The sequence below is a fragment of the Bombus terrestris genome, chromosome 6, assembly GCF_910591885.1.
Source record: "Bombus terrestris chromosome 6, iyBomTerr1.2, whole genome shotgun sequence".
Classification (NCBI taxonomy): domain Eukaryota; kingdom Metazoa; phylum Arthropoda; class Insecta; order Hymenoptera; family Apidae; genus Bombus; species Bombus terrestris.
In genome coordinates this window covers 17,919,198-17,937,856 of record NC_063274.1, presented here as the reverse complement: position 1 = coordinate 17,937,856, position 18,659 = coordinate 17,919,198, and the positions used below count along the sequence as shown (strand labels likewise).

Genomic DNA, 18,659 nt, shown 5'->3' with positions numbered 1-18,659 from the left:
ATAAGGAAAGAAGTCGTCCCAGTACTGTTTCTATGGAGTGACAGACGCAGAATAAGAATTCGTGTAACAAAACAAACACTTCTTCGACTACACTGAGATCACGTGGAAAGTGAGAAAAAGAGAAGTTAGTGAAGAAATTCTCTTAGGATTTAAATGTGATTGGAGAAGCAACTTAGAAAAGCAAGAACGAAATACTCGAAAGCTTGGATGGCTAGATCGAATCGATATTAAGTACATTTGTTTGTTGTGATGTCCATGATATACGAATTAAGGAAATTCATGTTCCATGGGAAATCATGGTTTCTAACATTCTACAGAGGATACTAAACTCATCTATGTGGTATCACGATGATACTTCTGATCGGTGTGTAAAAAACAAGTAAAAGAAAAAAAGAACAATATATGTCTTAAAAATAGAAACTTACAATTTAGATGTACGAAAACGCGTCTGCCAGTGCAATCGGTTCTCGAAATTGTGGATGGTTAGCACGAAGGCAAAATGACGTGCGTTTTAAGTGATCCTGATCTTTTTAAGGATCATAAAATCATTTATTGGGGACACACGAAACTAATGAAGTTTAAGAGTAATTTATGAAAGGGAAATTTTCCAAAATACTGGAAAAAATAATATATTACCGGATAAAAACAATAATAGAGATAAAAAAACTAATACCGGAACACCAATTTGGATTCAGAAACAAACACTCCACGATAGAGCAAATGCACAGGCTTATCAACGAAATAATGATAGCACTAGAAAACAAGGAATACTGCACAGTCCTCTTTATGGACATAGAGAAAGCATTTGATAAAATTAACCATGAAAGTCTACTACAAACAATTAGAAAACAATTCCCGGAGCAAATATACCAATTAATAAAATCCTACCTAAGCAGCAGGACCTTCGTAATAAAAATCAAAGACGCACATTCTGAAGTTAAAGACATCAAGACAGGGATACTACAAGGAAGCGTCTTAGGCCCAATACTACAAGAACATATTACAAAAATAGAAAAGTGGCTACAAGAAAAACAAATATAAGCAAACTCCAATAAATGCAACCATATTACATTCACGTTACGAGAAAGGATACCACCAAACATCCTTCTGAACGGCACGCATATAACAGGACTCCACTTAGATACATAACTCACATGGAAACTACATACCAAATCAATAGTAGAAAAAATACAGAAATCACGGAGACAAATGCATTGGCTAACAAGCCGAAAATCCAAATTAAGCATAGAAAATAAATTAAAAATATATAAAACGATCATAGAACTAATCTGGACGTACGGAATATCACGAGACAGCAGCAATGAGCCATATAAACAAAATAGAGATAATACAAACTAAAATTCTTAGAACAATAGTAAACGCACCATGATACGTCAGAAATGATGACATACGGAGAGATTTGGGAATCCCAACGGTCAAGGAAGAAATTAGCAGATACTCAGAAAAATACAAATCAAGAATAGCAGCACACCCAAACCATCTAGCTGCGGAAAAGAAACAAAATCATAAACATCGATAGAAGGCCAAAAATATGGTAGCCAGCAGACCTCATAATGGATATAACCTTAGGATATAATCATAAAATCATAAACATCGATAGAAGGCCAAAAATATGGTAGCCAGCAGACCTCATAATGGATATAATAAGGATATAATAAGGATATAATTAGGATATAATCGTTAACATTAGGATATAATCGATAACCTTAGGATATAATCGATAAAGATATAATCGGGAAGTGAGAGTGGGCCTACAGGTTGGAATTAATCGAGGAGTCAGAGAGTAGAGTTGTTAGAGTTAGCGTTATTGAGTTGCGTTGTTGAGAGTAGAGTTGTTAGCGTTACGGAGTTGCGTAAGTAGCCAATTTAGATTAATATTGTTACTATTAGTTTCATATTAAACCATCGTTTTCTGTCTCATTAATATCTGCATAACTAATTTAATCAAAGACATTGTATACCTAATATTTCCGCGATACTAATAATACGATACGATTAATTACTGTTCAAACTGAAATCAAACTGAAAGTAATCTAAACGTTTTATAATTCTATAAATTCTATAATTATTGCATGACGTGCAAATTTTCGTATTAAAAAATCACGAAAACATGGATTTTTAGATAAAGGAATGTACAAGAAGGTGACAATAGTGAGATAGCGCTTAATACCATACCTGGAATGTGGAACTCTGTCTGGAACGAGGACAAAGTTCTAGGATTGTATCTAATATGCCCTAGGGTTGTGAGACATCGTTCGGCTGGATCCCGGCATTTTAGGATGTCTGGTATGACTATGATGGAGTCGTGGAACTGTGATCGATATGACCATGGGGACGTGGAAGTAGTGTATCGATCCACTCTGAGACCAAAGGATTTCTGATGACATCATCTCGTGAGTGTAACATCTTGCTAGATAATAAATGCTCTAGGAATGTGAAACCGCGATTGGTCGATTTCAAGGACACAGAACCTTAGTAAACAGCGTTATAGATTTTAATTTCGTGCACAGCAGAAAATTCTGGATGAAGTCTGTTTAACTTTTACAGTGCTCATATCTCATAGCACACTAAGATAACTGTTTGAATCATGAAAGTCCCCAGACACTATATTTATTTTTTCGGATATATTATGAGGCCATCAATCAATAGTATAGTAAGTGTAATAGTTGAATCACCAGGAGTACGTTAACGTGTAGATTACTGTAGAGTATTCGCTGTGTCCGTGAACTTGAAAATTAAATTACGAAATTTTAGAATATTCGTAATCCCTCGCATCGACTCGGTTTACACGTTGTCGTATACGAGGTCATACATAAAGAGATTTTGTGCTCTATCTTTACATACAGAGAACGATCACGTTGTGTGTTCGAAAGTTATTACATTCACGTAAGAATATCTGGTCACTGCCGGCCAAAGTAAATTGAGTTTTTTCGCGCGAGGTACCATATTCAATGACCGTATTCGTTTTGCTTTTGGCATACATCAAAAAGCTGAAATCGCGAAGTTTCGACGTGTCGCTCGCCTACCCTTTGACGTCAACGTAATGATGAAATTATCGATTGTAGTATCAAAAATATACGGTGGACAAAATTATACCTTTTGTGTTTTTCTATTGTATTGATTTCGATATCGGAACCGTCGCTCGTATCATCGGGTCACGCATTTCTACCCATTGGATTGTCTTCTGTGTGAATCACAATGTACCTTTTGAATCGAAATATTATTTGTAGTACCTAATTCCATTCAGCGTTGGCATATCTTTGTCTCGTATTTTCGTATGCGGTAAACGTTTCCACACAGCTAATCTTTTTGTTTTACGGTCATGCTTTATTTATCATCTGTGTCGTGGTTTGTTTTGTTCAGCTAAACGAAAACTAGATTCTCAAGAGTATATTAGTTTCTTCTGATCTATTTAGCAAATAAGAGAATTAACATATTTTAATGAGTTTATTCGACTTGTGTGAAAAGTAATAATTATATAAGGAGAAGATTTTTGTGAGAAATATAATTTTATAAATCACATCTTGAACTTTTATTTTTACTTTTTGGTGTGACTAATTAAAGAACAAGTAGGATTGTGCAAAGAATAATTCGATTCTTTACTCCTTATATTATTATAGTCGATTTTATTATTAAATTGATTCAGTAAAATTTCTTTAATTATCATATCCTTACGTATTCTATTAAATCGTACTTTATTTACTTCATTGATGGATTTTAGTGTATTCATTTTAATGTTAGTGTTTCGCTACACGAAAAAATTCCTAAATTTAAATTACACCATGAAATTTACATTTGTATATATCGATTTAAGTTAAGCCAACATAGCAACAACTACCAATAGCACAGTACTGACATTCGCGGACGACACAGTTATACTAGTCAGGCATACTAACCCAGAAACGGCAGTAAAAATACTACAAGAACATATCACAAAAATAGAAAAGTGGCTACAAGAAAAACAAAAGCAAACCCCAATAAATGCAACCATATTACATTCGCGCTACGAGAAAGGATATCACCAAACATACTTCTGAACGGCACGCATATAACAGGACTCCACTTAGATACATAACTCACATGGAAACTACATACCAAATCAATTGTAGAAAAAATACAGAAAACAAGGAGCAAAACGCATTGGCTAACAAGCCGAAAATCCAAATTAAGCATAGAAAATAAATTAAAAATATATAAAATATATAACAATTATGTGCATCTTTTCCCTTTAATTCAATTATTACTAGTTTGAGAATATATATATATCTTTTTTTAAAGTGATTTTATCTTTTTCTAAAATTTCAAGTTTATTTCTTTACAATTTATTTTGTATTTGAATTGAACATCAAAAGGATTGTTTATACATTTCAAATTATTCTTCAGATTGTTGCTGTTAATCGATAGGTACTTACCAGCAAACGTTTACAGATATGAGATATCTTTAGCTGTTATTCTAATAAATATTAAACACACAATAGTTACAAGCAAGTTTTTATCGATTATAGCGATAATTATTCAGCAGCTATTGGTAGTAGTTGAAAACTCGTAACATTCATAATTTTTAACAACAGTAGCTAGTTTCTAATGGTCATCAGTCATCAATGGTCATGGTCATCACGATTGCGACTAGTGACAACTACAGATATTTATAATTCCTTCACGGTCGACCACTAACTTTCAACATCTAATATAATTTGAATATAACAACAACACATATTTGTTATTTGAAAATAACAGATGTACATATTATATAAATAATATATAATATAAATAATATAAATAATATAAATAATATAAATAATGCAAATAATATAAATTATATAAATAAACTTATTTTTATAATAATCATTAGATCTTCTAAAATCTAACACACAGTGCAACATGTATTATTACTCTCACTATTATTATATGTGTAATGAATATTATAATATTACTAGTAAAGTACAATAAAGATAGAATATTAGTAATTAGAAATTAAACCAATTTGACATCAGCCAGGTATTTTAATTGTCAAGAGCTACTATTATTTCTATGATGTAATGAAAGGTTGTAAAAGCATTGACGATAGATTAGTGATAGATTAGAGAATCAATGTTGTAAAATTAGAAAGGTGTAAAGCTACATAATATCAACATTCTATGTATAAAGATAACGCGTTGTTGATAAAATTGAGTAATTTGGACATCTCACGCAATGTATACTTATTTTTATCTAGCACGTCGTAATATCATGGTCAGTAGGCTTGTGACACGTTTGTCGATATGTTCCCCTGAATTCGTAAAGTTTCAAACGTTTTTGCTTATCAATAATGCCTACTGCATTGTGTAATGTTAAAATATCTTTATTGTATGAAATAAATTTAATTGTCTTCTACGTATATCTGTGCGATATGATAATTTTGTTAGCCTCTGAACGAAGGTTGTAAAATAGTGTATCTAAAAATGTTTTATGCAAGACCATAGAGGTTACACTCCACAGAATAAAATCGTAGTTAAAAACATAGAACAAAGTTACTTCTGCAATATAATTCAGAATTATTTACTCAAAAGATTCGAATAAAAGTTTTTAAGATATTCCTTGAATTATCACTGAGCCTGCAAGTACAATTACGTGAAATAATATACTAATTATCTATTGAACGAATTGAACGTGAAATACTTTCGAACGTCTCGGAGTTCAATCGAACAATAATTTAACCTTGTCTAATAGATGAAATGATAATCACCGTCACGATATTCAACAGCTTAAACGAACTATTGCTGCTTCATCATTCTTGATGTATCAAGCTCTGTATCATTCGATCGACGAGTGATTACCGTGAAGAGATTCGCGTGTGCCAAACTCGTGACCGAACACATTATCGACCGTAACCAAAATTTCGGATTAGATTCCGCCGGTTTGACTTCGATCGGAATTAAACCGACTCTGACTATTCCTAATGTCTTGCAAATTTCATTGCTGCCTCTCTGTACGCCATTACTTGGCCGTTATCTAAGAGAATTGACCAATAGCTCCATCTGTAGTCAGTATGATGCATTAAAGGAAGTTCATCTTTCGATTTTATTATTTTTAGTCATTTTCAATGACTTGAGTTGATCATGCAATATGTATATAGGTACCTTTTCGTAGATACGTTTAATTTTTTCATAGGTGACTCACTCTGACTATTCGTAATGTCTTGCAAATTTCATTGCTGCCTCTCTGTACGCCATTACTTGGCCGTTATCTAAGAGAATTGACCAATAGCTCCATCTGTAGTCAGTATGATGCATTAAAGGAAGTTCATCTTTCGATTTTATTATTTTTAGTCATTTTCAATGACTTGAGTTGATCATGCAATATGTATATAGGTACCTTTTCGTAGGTACGTTTAATTTTTTCATAGGTGACTCACTCTGACTATTCCTAATGTCTTGCAAATTTCATTGCTGCCTCTCTGTACGCCATTACTTGGCCGTTATCTAAGAGAATTGACCAATACCTCCATCTGTAGTCAATATGATGCATTAAAGGAAGTTCATCTTTCGATTTTATTATTTTTAGTCATTTTCAATGACTTGAGTTGATCATGCAATATGTATATAGGTACCTTTTCGTAGGTACGTTTAATTTTTTCATAGGTGACTCACTCTGACTATTCCTAATGTCTTGCAAATTTCATTGCTGCCTCTCTGTACGCCATTACTTGGCCGCTATCTAAGAGAATTGGCCAATAGCTCCATCTGTAGTCAATATGATGCATTAAAGGAAGTTCATCTTTCGATTTTATTATTTTTAGTCATTTTCAATGACTTGAGTTGATCATGCAATATGTATATAGGTACCTTTTCGTAGGTACGTTTAATTTTTTCATAGGTGACTCACTCTGACTATTCCTAATGTCTTGCAAATTTCATTGCTGCCTCTCTGTACGCCATTACTTGGCCGCTATCTAAGAGAATTGGCCAATAGCTCCATCTGTAGTCAGTATGATGCATTAAAGGAAGTTCATCTTTCGATTTTATTATTTTTAGTCATTTTCAATGACTTGAGTTGATCATGCAATATGTATATAGGTACCTTTTCGTAGGTACGTTTAATTTTTTCATAGGTGCATTTAATAGGTACATTTTACATTTTTACAATACTTTTTTTTACATTTTTTCAATATTACATTTTCTTTACTTTGTTCTGTATTCTATTTTGTTGAAAGTTGCTTCAAACTGCTATTGAAATTTTTAATATCAATTTTCTCGAACAGATTTTCTTGAAATTTTTATGAAATTTTATTATTCTGTCTTTATTTTCATTTCGCGCTTGAAAAGATTGTCATGACGCGAATGTTTTACCTATTGCTTTACAAAAATCACAGAGCTTTCTGAACTATCGTAAAAATGTGTTTATTTGAGAATCATAGCTTTTTGTTAGTTTTTTTATTTTTCGACGAGATTGGTTTTGATGTTTTGTTATACACACCGCGGTGGTGGATACATGTAGACCACGTGGATTTGGTTTGGTTACAGTTTGACTTTTCAACTCATGTTCTGTTGTTGATTTAAGTCGACTATACTCTGCTTATTTTTATTTTTATTGATTTCAAGTAATTGCGTATATGTATATTTTTTTTATTTTTTTCTTATTAATTTTAGTTTTTTTCTAATTATTATTATTCATATTGGAATTAATAATTTTCTCACTCTTACATTAACATTAATTATCTTTCTATATTTGCTTTCATTTGATAGCAAAAATAATGTCACAAGAAGTGATATACTATTGTTTCCATATTTTGTTCACTTATAGTAATCGCATTTCTCTATACAATGCTTTTTCTAAGCATTTCTTAAACTTTTCATCGATCATTGTCGATCGTTTCTCTCAATCATTGTTCACTTTTCCTCGGAAAATTTTCCATTTTCGCCTTACTTCGTTGTCTTAATTTCTGTTTGTCTGTTCAAATGGGATCTACGAATGTACGACATAAAATTTTCATTTTCAACGTCATGAAAATTCGAGGGCATCCGTGTCCAACCGGAAGTTAGATATGAAATTCTTCGACGCACATTGTCATCTACTTTCCTAAATATTTTCATGTTTGTTTCAATTCTGTATAGAAGTTTTCACGCAGGGAGGGCTCGCTTTTGCGAGCCTATGGGGGCTGGCAAACCCACGTTCCCGCAGCCAGGGGGGACAAGCGTCCCGCTTACGTGAGTCCCTATGTACTCCGCAGGGAAGGTCGTCGGAAGTGTAAGGCGTTTAAGTGTAAGGCGACCTTGGGTAGTAGCGCACCCACGATCCTGATGCCAAGGATGGGACTGTTGGGATAAGTTCCCCGGTACGAAAGTACTTTGAGGCCCCCGCTTATGTGAATCCCATCTGGGACTGCCGAGCACGGTTAGCAGGTCGCCGGCCGGCAGTTACATGGCCGTACATCCATACGATAGTCCCACCAACGACTAAGGTTGGTACCACGGGTGGTCGAGTTACATCTCGGAGGGAGTAGCGACCCCTCTGCTCGGCCAATTAATGGACTCGTGGTTGATGTGAAACCGTCCCGAGAGACGGGAAGGCTTAGAATGTGCTCCCTTTGACCTGAGACTAGCGACATGTCATCCTTAACTAATCTAGGGAGCAAGGCACTGGGTGCCTCGTGCGATGGGTGTTTTCTCTAACCCCTATGGTCCTACGGGGCCCGGGTACTATATGGTTTTTCCTCAGATGCACCACATCTCAGGAAAAACCCCCTTTATCAAAAGACAATACTTACCAGTTGTACAGAAGTCTATCCATTATTTCTTCATTCTTCACTTTATCGGCGTTGTCTGGTCTTCTATTACATCGTTGTTTCTTCACCACTTGATAATTTCGTCATGACTCTTCATCCTGTAACAAAATAATATTTTTGTTAATTTTATATCATCATACAATTATTAGTTTGAAATTAATCTGAGGAAAACCCTCTTTTATCAAAAGACAATACTTACTAGTTGTACAGAAGTTTATCCATTATTTCTTCATTCTTCACTTTATCAGTGTTGTCTGGTCTTCTTCTGTTACATCGTTGTTTCTTCACCACTTGATAATTTCGTCATGACTCTTCATCCTGTAACAAAATAATATTTTTGTTAATTTTATATCATCATACAATTATTAGTTTGAAATCAATCTGAGGAAAACCCTCTTTTATCAAAAGACAATACTTACTCGTTGTACAGAAGTTTATCCATTATTTCTTCATTCTTCACTTTATCAGTGTTGTCTGGTCTTCTTCTGTTACATCGTTGTTTCTTCACCACTTGATAATTTCGTCATGACTCTTCATCCTGTAACAAAATAATATTTTTGTTAATTTTATATCATCATACAATTATTAGTTTGAAATCAATCTGAGGAAAACCCTCCTTTATCAAAAGACAATACTTACTAGTTGTACAGAAGTTTATCCATTATTTCTTCATTCTTCACTTTATCAGCGTTGTCTGGTCTTCTATTACATCGTTGTTTCTTCACCACTTGATAATTTCGTCATGACTCTTCATCCTGTAACAAAATAATATTTTTGTTAATTTTATATCATCATACAATTATTAGTTTGAAATCAATCTGAGGAAAACCCTCTTTTATCAAAAGACAATACTTACTCGTTGTACAGAAGTTTATCCATTATTTCTTCATTCTTCACTTTATCAGCGTTGTCTGGTCTTCTTCTGTTACATCGTTGTTTCTTCACCACTTGATAATTTCGTCATGACTCTTCATCCTGTAACAAAATAATATTTTTGTTAATTTTATATCATCATACAATTATTAATTTGAAATCAAACTTACCTTTTTTTCAGGAAATGTTTAACTCAATAATTCCAAGGATACTCAACGATTCAAATGGAAAACATATACTTGATAATCATATTGCTGAGATACAAGAAACCATGGCTCTCGATGGTTTTATTGTCACTGTTAATTTTCCAATTGACATTTTCCACCGGCACCCATTGTTTGTCCGATTTTCTCTCTTTATATATTAAATGTTCCCTCTTCTTACAACACTGTTCCTGTAACACATTAAACAAGTTATTATCTGGTAATTTAGCATTCTGAATTATCAGCATTTAAATGATACATACCTTTTATCTGAAACAGTGTAGAGAATTAAATTCAATAAAGTTTCCCTTTTGTAAATTACTCTTAAACTTCATTAGTTTCGTGCGTCCTCAATAAGTTATTTTATAATCCTTAGAAAGATCAGAATCGCTTAAAACACACATCATTTTGTTTTCATGCTAACCATCTATAATTTCCAGAACCGATTGCACTGCCAGACTCATTTTCGTACATATAAATTGGAAGTTTTTATTTTTAAGACATATATTGTTTTTTTTTTCTTTTACTTGTTTTTTACAAATCGATCAGAATTATCATCGTGGTACTACATAGATAAGTTTAGTATTCTCCGTAGAATGTTAGAGACCGTGATTTTCTATAGAACATGAATTTCTTTAATTCGCATATCATAGACACCACAACAAACAAATGTACATAATATCGACTCTATCTAACCATACAAGCTTTCGCGTATTTCGTTCTTGCTTTTCTAAGTCGCTTCTCTTATCACATTTAAATCCTAAGAAAACTTCTTCGCTAACTTCTCTTTTTCTCACTTTCCACATGATCTTAGTGTATTCGAAGAAGTGTTTGTTTTGCTACACGAATTTTTATTCTGCGCCTGTCACCTCATAAAAACAATATTGGGACGATTTCTTTCCTTGCTACGAAACAGAAGGGATTTCACGTGGCTCTATTCGGACGTCCGACCACGACGTAATTCTGATCGATTCAGTTGCAAACGACAAATACATATTGAGGATAGGATGTTCAGGTTCTTTGAGTTGTCCGAAATGATTTGAGTCACAATCTATTGCAACCACTAATTTTATTACACGCTAACATACATGATCATAGAATATACATTGACGATAACATTTACATAAATCAATATGGAGGGAAGCTTTTTTTAGAAATTTGATCTTCTGTTCGTCACGACTAAACTGTTCGAGTATTTTGATTTCCTCGAGCAGGATGGTAACGTGTCGAATATCAGATCCACCGAGTAGCTAGTTATTAGGAAAGCGAAAGTAGTTAGTTATTTATCAGCTTGCAAAGTAATATACGATAGGCTCCGCGAATGAAACTGAGAATATCGATAGGCTATTAATGGGACGGGGGGCTTTTGACGATGAGTGGTCGATCGCGGACAACTCAGGTTCGTTTCGATGGCTCCGCGATCGACCTGGGGATCGACATTACCTCGAGCTTACAGGAAGCTCTCATTTGGACCGCTCGGGGTAATGTCGATCTCCTCGAGACCTTTTTTTTTGAGCCGCTTAAAGTCCTTCATCTCTCTGGCTTTGGTCTCGTAATTGCTAATAGGATTTCCGTATTGGCTCTGGTAAAACTCCTCTCTCATTGCATGATTTAGGTTAGTAAAACGTAAATTTAGCATCTGGCGGAAAGGTTTTCTGAAGTCTTTGTTCAAGGTCGCGTAAATTATAGGGTTCAATAAGCTATTGCAATAACCGAGCCAAAGAAATAAACTAGATAAAAATTGCGGAACGGAATTCGGATTCTCTAGGAATGGTCTGACCAGAGCCAATACGAAAAATGGTAGCCAGCAGATGATGAAGGCGCTCATTATAATTCCCAACGTGGCGCTGGCCTTTCTCTCTTTCGCCAAGTGGAACTTCAGTTTCTTCTGATGAGGCGAATTCGTCGCGCCACAGGTACTGCTCGGGTGGTTTCTCGCGATCTTTGTTTTGGTCGACATCATCGGTGATGTAGTCCTTTTGTCGACCTTCTGCAGCATCGGACTCTGCGAGTCGCTGCTCTTCTGAGAACCACCGGCGAGACATAGTACCGCGCGGCTGCTAGACTGTAACAGAAAGTTGAAAACCAAATGAATTTTACGAATTCTTTCTCTTTTTCTATCACATGTAGTATTTAATGTCACATATGTATTATCGCGAGGAAAAAAACTGGTTAGAAACTAATCAAATCAAGGTCGTCTGTCCTTCGATTATTAGTTTATATAGACAAAGTCTATGTGACCAAGGTCACCTAGCTCTTGCGGAGCGTTAACGGGATGGGATTAGAGGGAGGGAAAAATAGCGCTGGTGAAGGGGGAGGATTTAGAGTCAAGGAGCCGTTAATCGAGAAGTGCGAGTGGATCGAGAGACTAGAGTTAATCGAGGAAAGAATTGTTAGCGTTGTGGAGTTGCATGCGTTACTGGCCTAGCTGAGAGGTTGGGTTGTTGGCGTTGTGGTTAAGTTAAGTGTGGTTGAGGTTAATTGTGTGAGTGGTTAAGTTAGAGTAAGATTGTTACTATTAGTTCCATATTAAACAACCATCGTTTTCTGTCTCATTGATATCTATATAACTAATTTATCGTAAAATAAATTACAAATGATAAATAGCATCAAAGAAATGGTATACCTAATATTTCCACGATACTACAAGTGGGAGTTCGTCCGGGATATTGGAACAAGACAGAGAACGACTGGTTTATAAGAACTATTTGTGCTAGGGTAGACAAAATAAAAATGGCAAACGTGGAGGACGAATGATTGTCGAGTGAAGAGGGTTTCACGCTGGAGGAGCTAAGAAATAAGCTCGCACGTCTTAATCTGCCGATATCTGGTTCCGAAGTCAGTGATGATGGTCAGGTTGAACCAAACGTATAAGGCTGGTCAATCGATTCCGAAGGGATCGAAGCGCGATAAAGAATTGGCAAATCATAAGTAGCGGACAGAAAGCTGAACGATAGTTCGAATCATTCGAAGAAGTTGCAGACACGTGCATGTGGTCAGACGGTCGGAAGGCGGTCTACGCGAGGAAGTTGTTGAAAGGATCGGTAAAAATATTCGTAAGTTTTAAGTGCCATGCCAGGACTTGGCATGAGTTGAAGAAGTTCTCTAAAAGAGAGTTCTCTAAAAAGTCCAATAGTAGACAAGTAAACCAAAAACTCAGAGGGATGAGAAAGCAAAGCGACGAGGCGCGTTGCTACAACTGCGGACTTTCTGGATACCGTCGAGGTAAAGAGTGGAGACATCTCCACTCATAGAATAAAAGACGAAAATTCCGATGGGTTTCCAGAGGTCCTTAAAGCAGACGTAGAGACGGGTGTGCGTAAGGTAGACCTGTCTCGTGTCGAGAACGTGAAACACAAGCAGGCAGTTGTAGTTCCCACGAGTGTTTGTCACAAGGTCACCGTCGCAATTAACAAAATATCGTTAGATGAATTGCTGCGAACATAACCGCAGTAGCGTGGATGGAAACGACACAGACGGTTGCGATGACGAACTATCAATGCGACCTCTTGTCGGCGAAGGGCGTTTAACAAACGGGAGATCTGGTGGTGATAGAGGACGCAAGGCGGTCCTGGGTTAAAATTGCATTCGAAGTTCCTCGGACAACGAGGAGACGAACACGAGGGGCCGCGCACAACTTCCACTGCGTCTGACCACATGAAGTGGTGGAACGTTGATGTTAGTGACGGAATTGAGAGTAGCGATGATGAGAACATCTGAGGGCAGATATGATTTGTCAGGAATGGCCGAATAGTATCGTGGACAAAGGACTTAAGATATCGGCCGAATGAGACGCTAAAGACAGTGTTACATGAGACGCCAGCGAGAATGAATGCAAAATGCATACAGTGATATGCATACAGTCAAATGCATAAATGAATGAATGCATACAGTGTGAATTGAGAAACAAGAGCGTGCGAGTACAGAAGCCGAAGACTAGAGTTGTAGAGTTGAGAGAGTCAGTGAGAGTTGTAGAGTTGCGAGAGTAATTTGAGTAGAATAAGATTTTTGCGTTTAGTTCAAGTTGAACATTTATCGTTCTCTGTCCAATTAATCTCTGTTATTTTTATTTATCTTAAATAAATTGTATTAGCAGAATTTTACAAATCTAAATTATGCTAATCCTATCCTTTTTTTGATACTACATTAGTTTATATAGAAAAAGCGTTAACAGGATGGGATTAGAGAGAGGAAAAGCTCGAGAAGTGAGAGTTAATCGAGAAGTCGAAGAGTAGAGTTGTTAGCGTTGTGGAATTGCGTGAGTTACTAGTGTAGCTGAGAGGTTGAGTTGTTGGCGTTGTTCAGTTGCGTGAGTGGTTAAGTTAGAGTAAGATTGTTACAATTAGTTCCATATTAAACAACTATTGTTTTCTGTCTCATTAATTATTGTAAATGTAAAATTATTGTAGTTGTAAAATAAATTATTGTAATCGTAAAATAAGTTATTGTAATCGTAAAATAAATTATTGTAATCGCAAAATAAATTATTGTAATCGTAAAATAAATTATTGTAATCGTAAAATAAATTATTGTAATCGTAAAATAAATTATTGTAATCGTAAAATAAATTATTGTAATCGTAAAATAAATTATTGTAATTGTAAAATAAATTACAAATAAAAAATAGTATCAAAGAAATCGTATACTTAATATTTCCCCGATACTACACATATATTAATAAGTTATTAGCGACATAAAAGATAAGGTTCACAGTTTATTATACAGTTTAGTTTAACGCGCTTTAGATATTGTAATAGCTTTTATATTGATTCCTTGTTTCTTAAGATGGGTCTTATGTTAAGGTCTGTAAGTATTTCCAGCAGTACAACAAGTTAGGATGTGTTTTACTGTCAGATGTACTGTATATAGTACGTGATGGGTGTTCTTTTCTTTTTCTCTTTTGTTTTGTCGTTTGTCAAACATCTTCGATATTCTGTTATTTTAATAATAAACAGCAGTTTTGTAGCTGCATTTATTCAATGAGTTCGCGGTTCTTTGAAAGTTTAGCTTCTCCACTGGAACTTTTAAACACGTTCTTTTTATGATGCACGATAGTCGTGCGCGGTCGGATGGATAACTTGTTGGTATGCGGGGTTCGTGTGTGGTTTGAAATTCTGTGAGCTTGGAATTTTGAATAAAACGAGTCGGTAAAGAGGCGCTTTTATCTTCTGAAGACTGAATTGATATTGCCGTTTAAAGGTTTAGCGTACAGGTGGCGCTGTATTACGTTTTACAATATAGTGTAGTAAACTCCGAATGGGCAATATAGTGATGATATATCGCGGGATTTAATATTTAAAGGAATATACATATTATGCGGAATTCTTATTTGAGAATAATTTTATAATCTGCTTAAAGTAAAACTTTTTGATATATCCATATTACGAAAACGAACAAGATTTATTAATTGGGTTGTAGCTGAACAAATCTCATTAATATAATACGATTATTAAAATATAGTAAATTGCTATGAATTTATGTTATACGTTGAGAAATTTTAAAGAGAACTACGAAAAAAAAAAGAAAAGAAAAGAAACTCTTCTTTTCGGGAAATCAAATGTTACAATTAATAAAAAAAAGAAAAGTCAAATATCATAATAGACAAAAATTACAATTAAATTTTCTTCATCGAAATTAAATGCAATCAATGTTAGTATATAGAAAATACATATGTATAATTTATAGTGAACATATGTGTCGTAATTCGTGAACGTATTCATGCATCACATGCCACAGAATATATTCTCAAATTGAACTCGCAATCTGTGGACATGATTCCAGGTTCTCGAATTCCATGATTCAGGAAGATTCTCGATCCTTCCGGTAGAAGAAATCTCCCGTGTATACTGTAGCAACTAGATACCGATAAACAGTTACCATAGTAGGTAAGTACGAAATTTCGTATTTTGAAGTTCGCTGCAACGTTTCTTAAATTGCAAGTAACTCCCCAACGGAAATTGTACATTCCGAGTTCATTTAAGTGAAATAGAAACAAATATTAGGTTGTCCCAAAAGTTTCTTTTGTATTGTGAGGAAATAATAAATGCACAACATTTTTTGCTTTTTATTATTTTATTGAATTATGTATGATAAATTTTGTTCTATTGGAACAAATTCAATATTTCAATAAAATAAAATAAAGGAAAAAATGTTGTGCATCTATTATTTCCTTATAAGATGAAAGAAACTTTTGGGACAAACTAATACGTACATACATATGCATTTATAAATAGATTTTCTCTGTCTCGGAATTTTTCTGATCCGGATTCAGATTACGTAGTAAAATATGTAAATTAATGTTAGCAAATTCATTTTTTTAATTAGTAGTACTACGAATTAATTTTCTGCTTTTACGTATCAAATATTTTGTTGCATTTTTATAAAGTATTTTTCCTTTTTCCTTAAAGTATTTTGTAATTTTATTTTAATATTTAATGCTTTTTAATACTATCTTAATCTATAATACACGAGGACAATAGAAAATTAGAAAGAAGAAATCTACGAAATTATTTTTTGTGCATTTTTCTAAAATCTAACCATTCTAGTCATAGCATGAATTTTAATTAAATCTAAATGGTAATGCCCTGCAAAAGTTGCAGAACGTATACAGTGCTTACGTCACACATATGACAATGTAATACCTAAATATATATTAAATAATTAAATTAAGTTATATGTAATATTAATTTATTAAATTAATATATATTTTTAATGAATTAATATGTACTGAACCTTCTATCTAGTTCTAATACGTATGATATCTCCAAAATATTTATGATGTTTGCTTGAATGCATTTAATACGCTCTATTTTATATAAATATTCTGCAATTTCGTATAATTATAATCCTTGTAATTCTATCTTTTAGAAACTCTTCCCTATAACGTATTCCTATAAATCTCTCCTTAATACTATAGCTTATTATAGAAGGATCAATAATAAAGTATCTAAATTTTCATTCAGATAATTTGATTCAATGTAAATATACAATTTATCTTTAAATTATTTCATTGATTATAATTTATTATTAATTATATCTACTTAAAATATTTTATTAATGAACATTTATATGTCGGGTTGGCGTTAAGATTAGAGTTAGGGTTAAGGGCGTGAAACGAATCATGACGTGATCATTATGCAACAGGGGAGATATTTACTAGTGCAAATATGATTATGATAGAGTTTGACAAGTAATCGCGATAATTAGATACTCGAGAAGCTAATGACAATGATACTAGGCTCAATAACGAATCTGCGGTCACGGGATAATAAACGTATGTTCTCGCACAGTTCAAGTCTAACTCTTTGTTAACTAGACGTGAGATATTCACTGGTTGTAAAGATAGTACTGTTACTCGTTAATGAGATCGCACGAAAGAATGACTCTCCGTCTCGATGATGCTGTCGAGGAAAACTATGATGGGTGTGTCTAAGGACATGAGATCCTCGGATTCGTCGAGGGAAGCTTTCGTTCCAAAGGTAAGAGAAATTAGCGCTGTTGCTAATTGGTCGATCTCCATATCGGTGTTTAGAAAGAGATGCTGGCCACCCTTGAGGGAAGATTGTTAACGGGGAGCATCGTTCGTGGAAGAATTGGTTTCTCCTATCTCCCCGTAGTTGCAACAAAGACTACTTGTCTATTTGAAGGATTTTGCTTGACTAAATCTTAAGATTTATAGCGGGTCCTCACGTTAGCTAAACATATACTGCGGAAGTATGTTGACATCTGGCGATCATCTTACCCGGAGGATAAAATCTGCGTGTGGCGAGCCACGAGACAGAAACCATTGAAATATTTACCGCCGCGTGTCGCTACAACTATTTCTTTTAAGGAGAGGTATAGAGTTACTCTGTGCCTTTGTTAGATAAAACGTTCATCTCTTTGACCGCGGCTACGTTCAGCGACTAATTGTTGCCTTGATCCTAAGCTCACTATCATAAATCTCGAACAATCGGAGTGACATTTGTTTAATCTAAATTACGACATTACGGTATTCCCGAGAATCCAAGAAGAGGTTCCGGTGTTCTTCCATCTCCGACACGGCCATTCTGACTATCACACGTCCTCGGGTGTAACTACAATATTGAGTTTTTCTAACACTAGGCTCGGTACAATTAACATTGTTTACGATTTAACTTAATGTCTAAATAAGCTGAGGGTTCAGTGTAACAACAAAATTTTGTTCGGAGGTTTGACAACAACAGGAATAGAAGAGAACATGAATTAGTAACGTTGTAATTAGTATTGGAAGTGCTAGTTGCATCCTGTAGGTTATCAGTCGGGTCATAAATGGCGAAATGGACCAGTCTCGATTTCGCATCCCAATGGATCTCGTGTTTCTAGATCGCATGACCACACCAAACTTCGTAACACTATAGCTCATGGTGCGCGTGAACACATCACTTGCCCCTTAATCGAGATCCGTAACATACTCCGTAACGTGTTACGGCCTCTGTGCTAATGATCTTCCGAGATCGAGGTACTCATATCGTCGTGTTCACTGTTATTGCCGTCACTATTGACGTCCAACTCAGCAGGAACGCGACTGTCTGGCATTTTTCTTAATCTGTTATGACTGTATTTATGCGATCGTTTGCCGTCTAAGATCGTTTGCCGTTTTTTAAAAATATATCTATCTCCTCCCAAAATCTCTGCTATTACGAATGGACCCTTGAATTTTGGCTCTAGCTTGGTTCGATTTCTTTCCTCGTTTTTGCGTGGTACGAAATCGCCGAGATTAAACCTAACCACTTTAGCTTTCTTCCTATCAAATCTTTCTTTGTCGCACTGGGCGTTAC

At 34.8% G+C, this 18,659-nt stretch overlaps 1 protein-coding gene and 1 long non-coding RNA gene across 2 annotated transcripts in view; one reads left to right on the top strand and one right to left on the bottom strand.

Moving 5' to 3' along the window:
- The window catches only part of LOC125385323, a 28,214-nt gene that overhangs the window by 6,499 nt on the left and 3,056 nt on the right, over window positions 1-18,659 (top strand). The window contains exon 2 of the long non-coding RNA XR_007224423.1: window positions 15,643-15,746. This is a non-coding gene — a long non-coding RNA (uncharacterized LOC125385323). The remainder of the gene's footprint in view (window positions 1-15,642; window positions 15,747-18,659) is intronic.
- Window positions 11,023-11,932, bottom strand: LOC105666829 (5-hydroxytryptamine receptor 1). The gene has a single exon (XM_048406844.1). It carries the CDS (start codon window positions 11,858-11,860, stop codon window positions 11,312-11,314), a length of 549 nt encoding a protein of 182 aa, XP_048262801.1. The 5' UTR covers window positions 11,861-11,932; the 3' UTR covers window positions 11,023-11,311.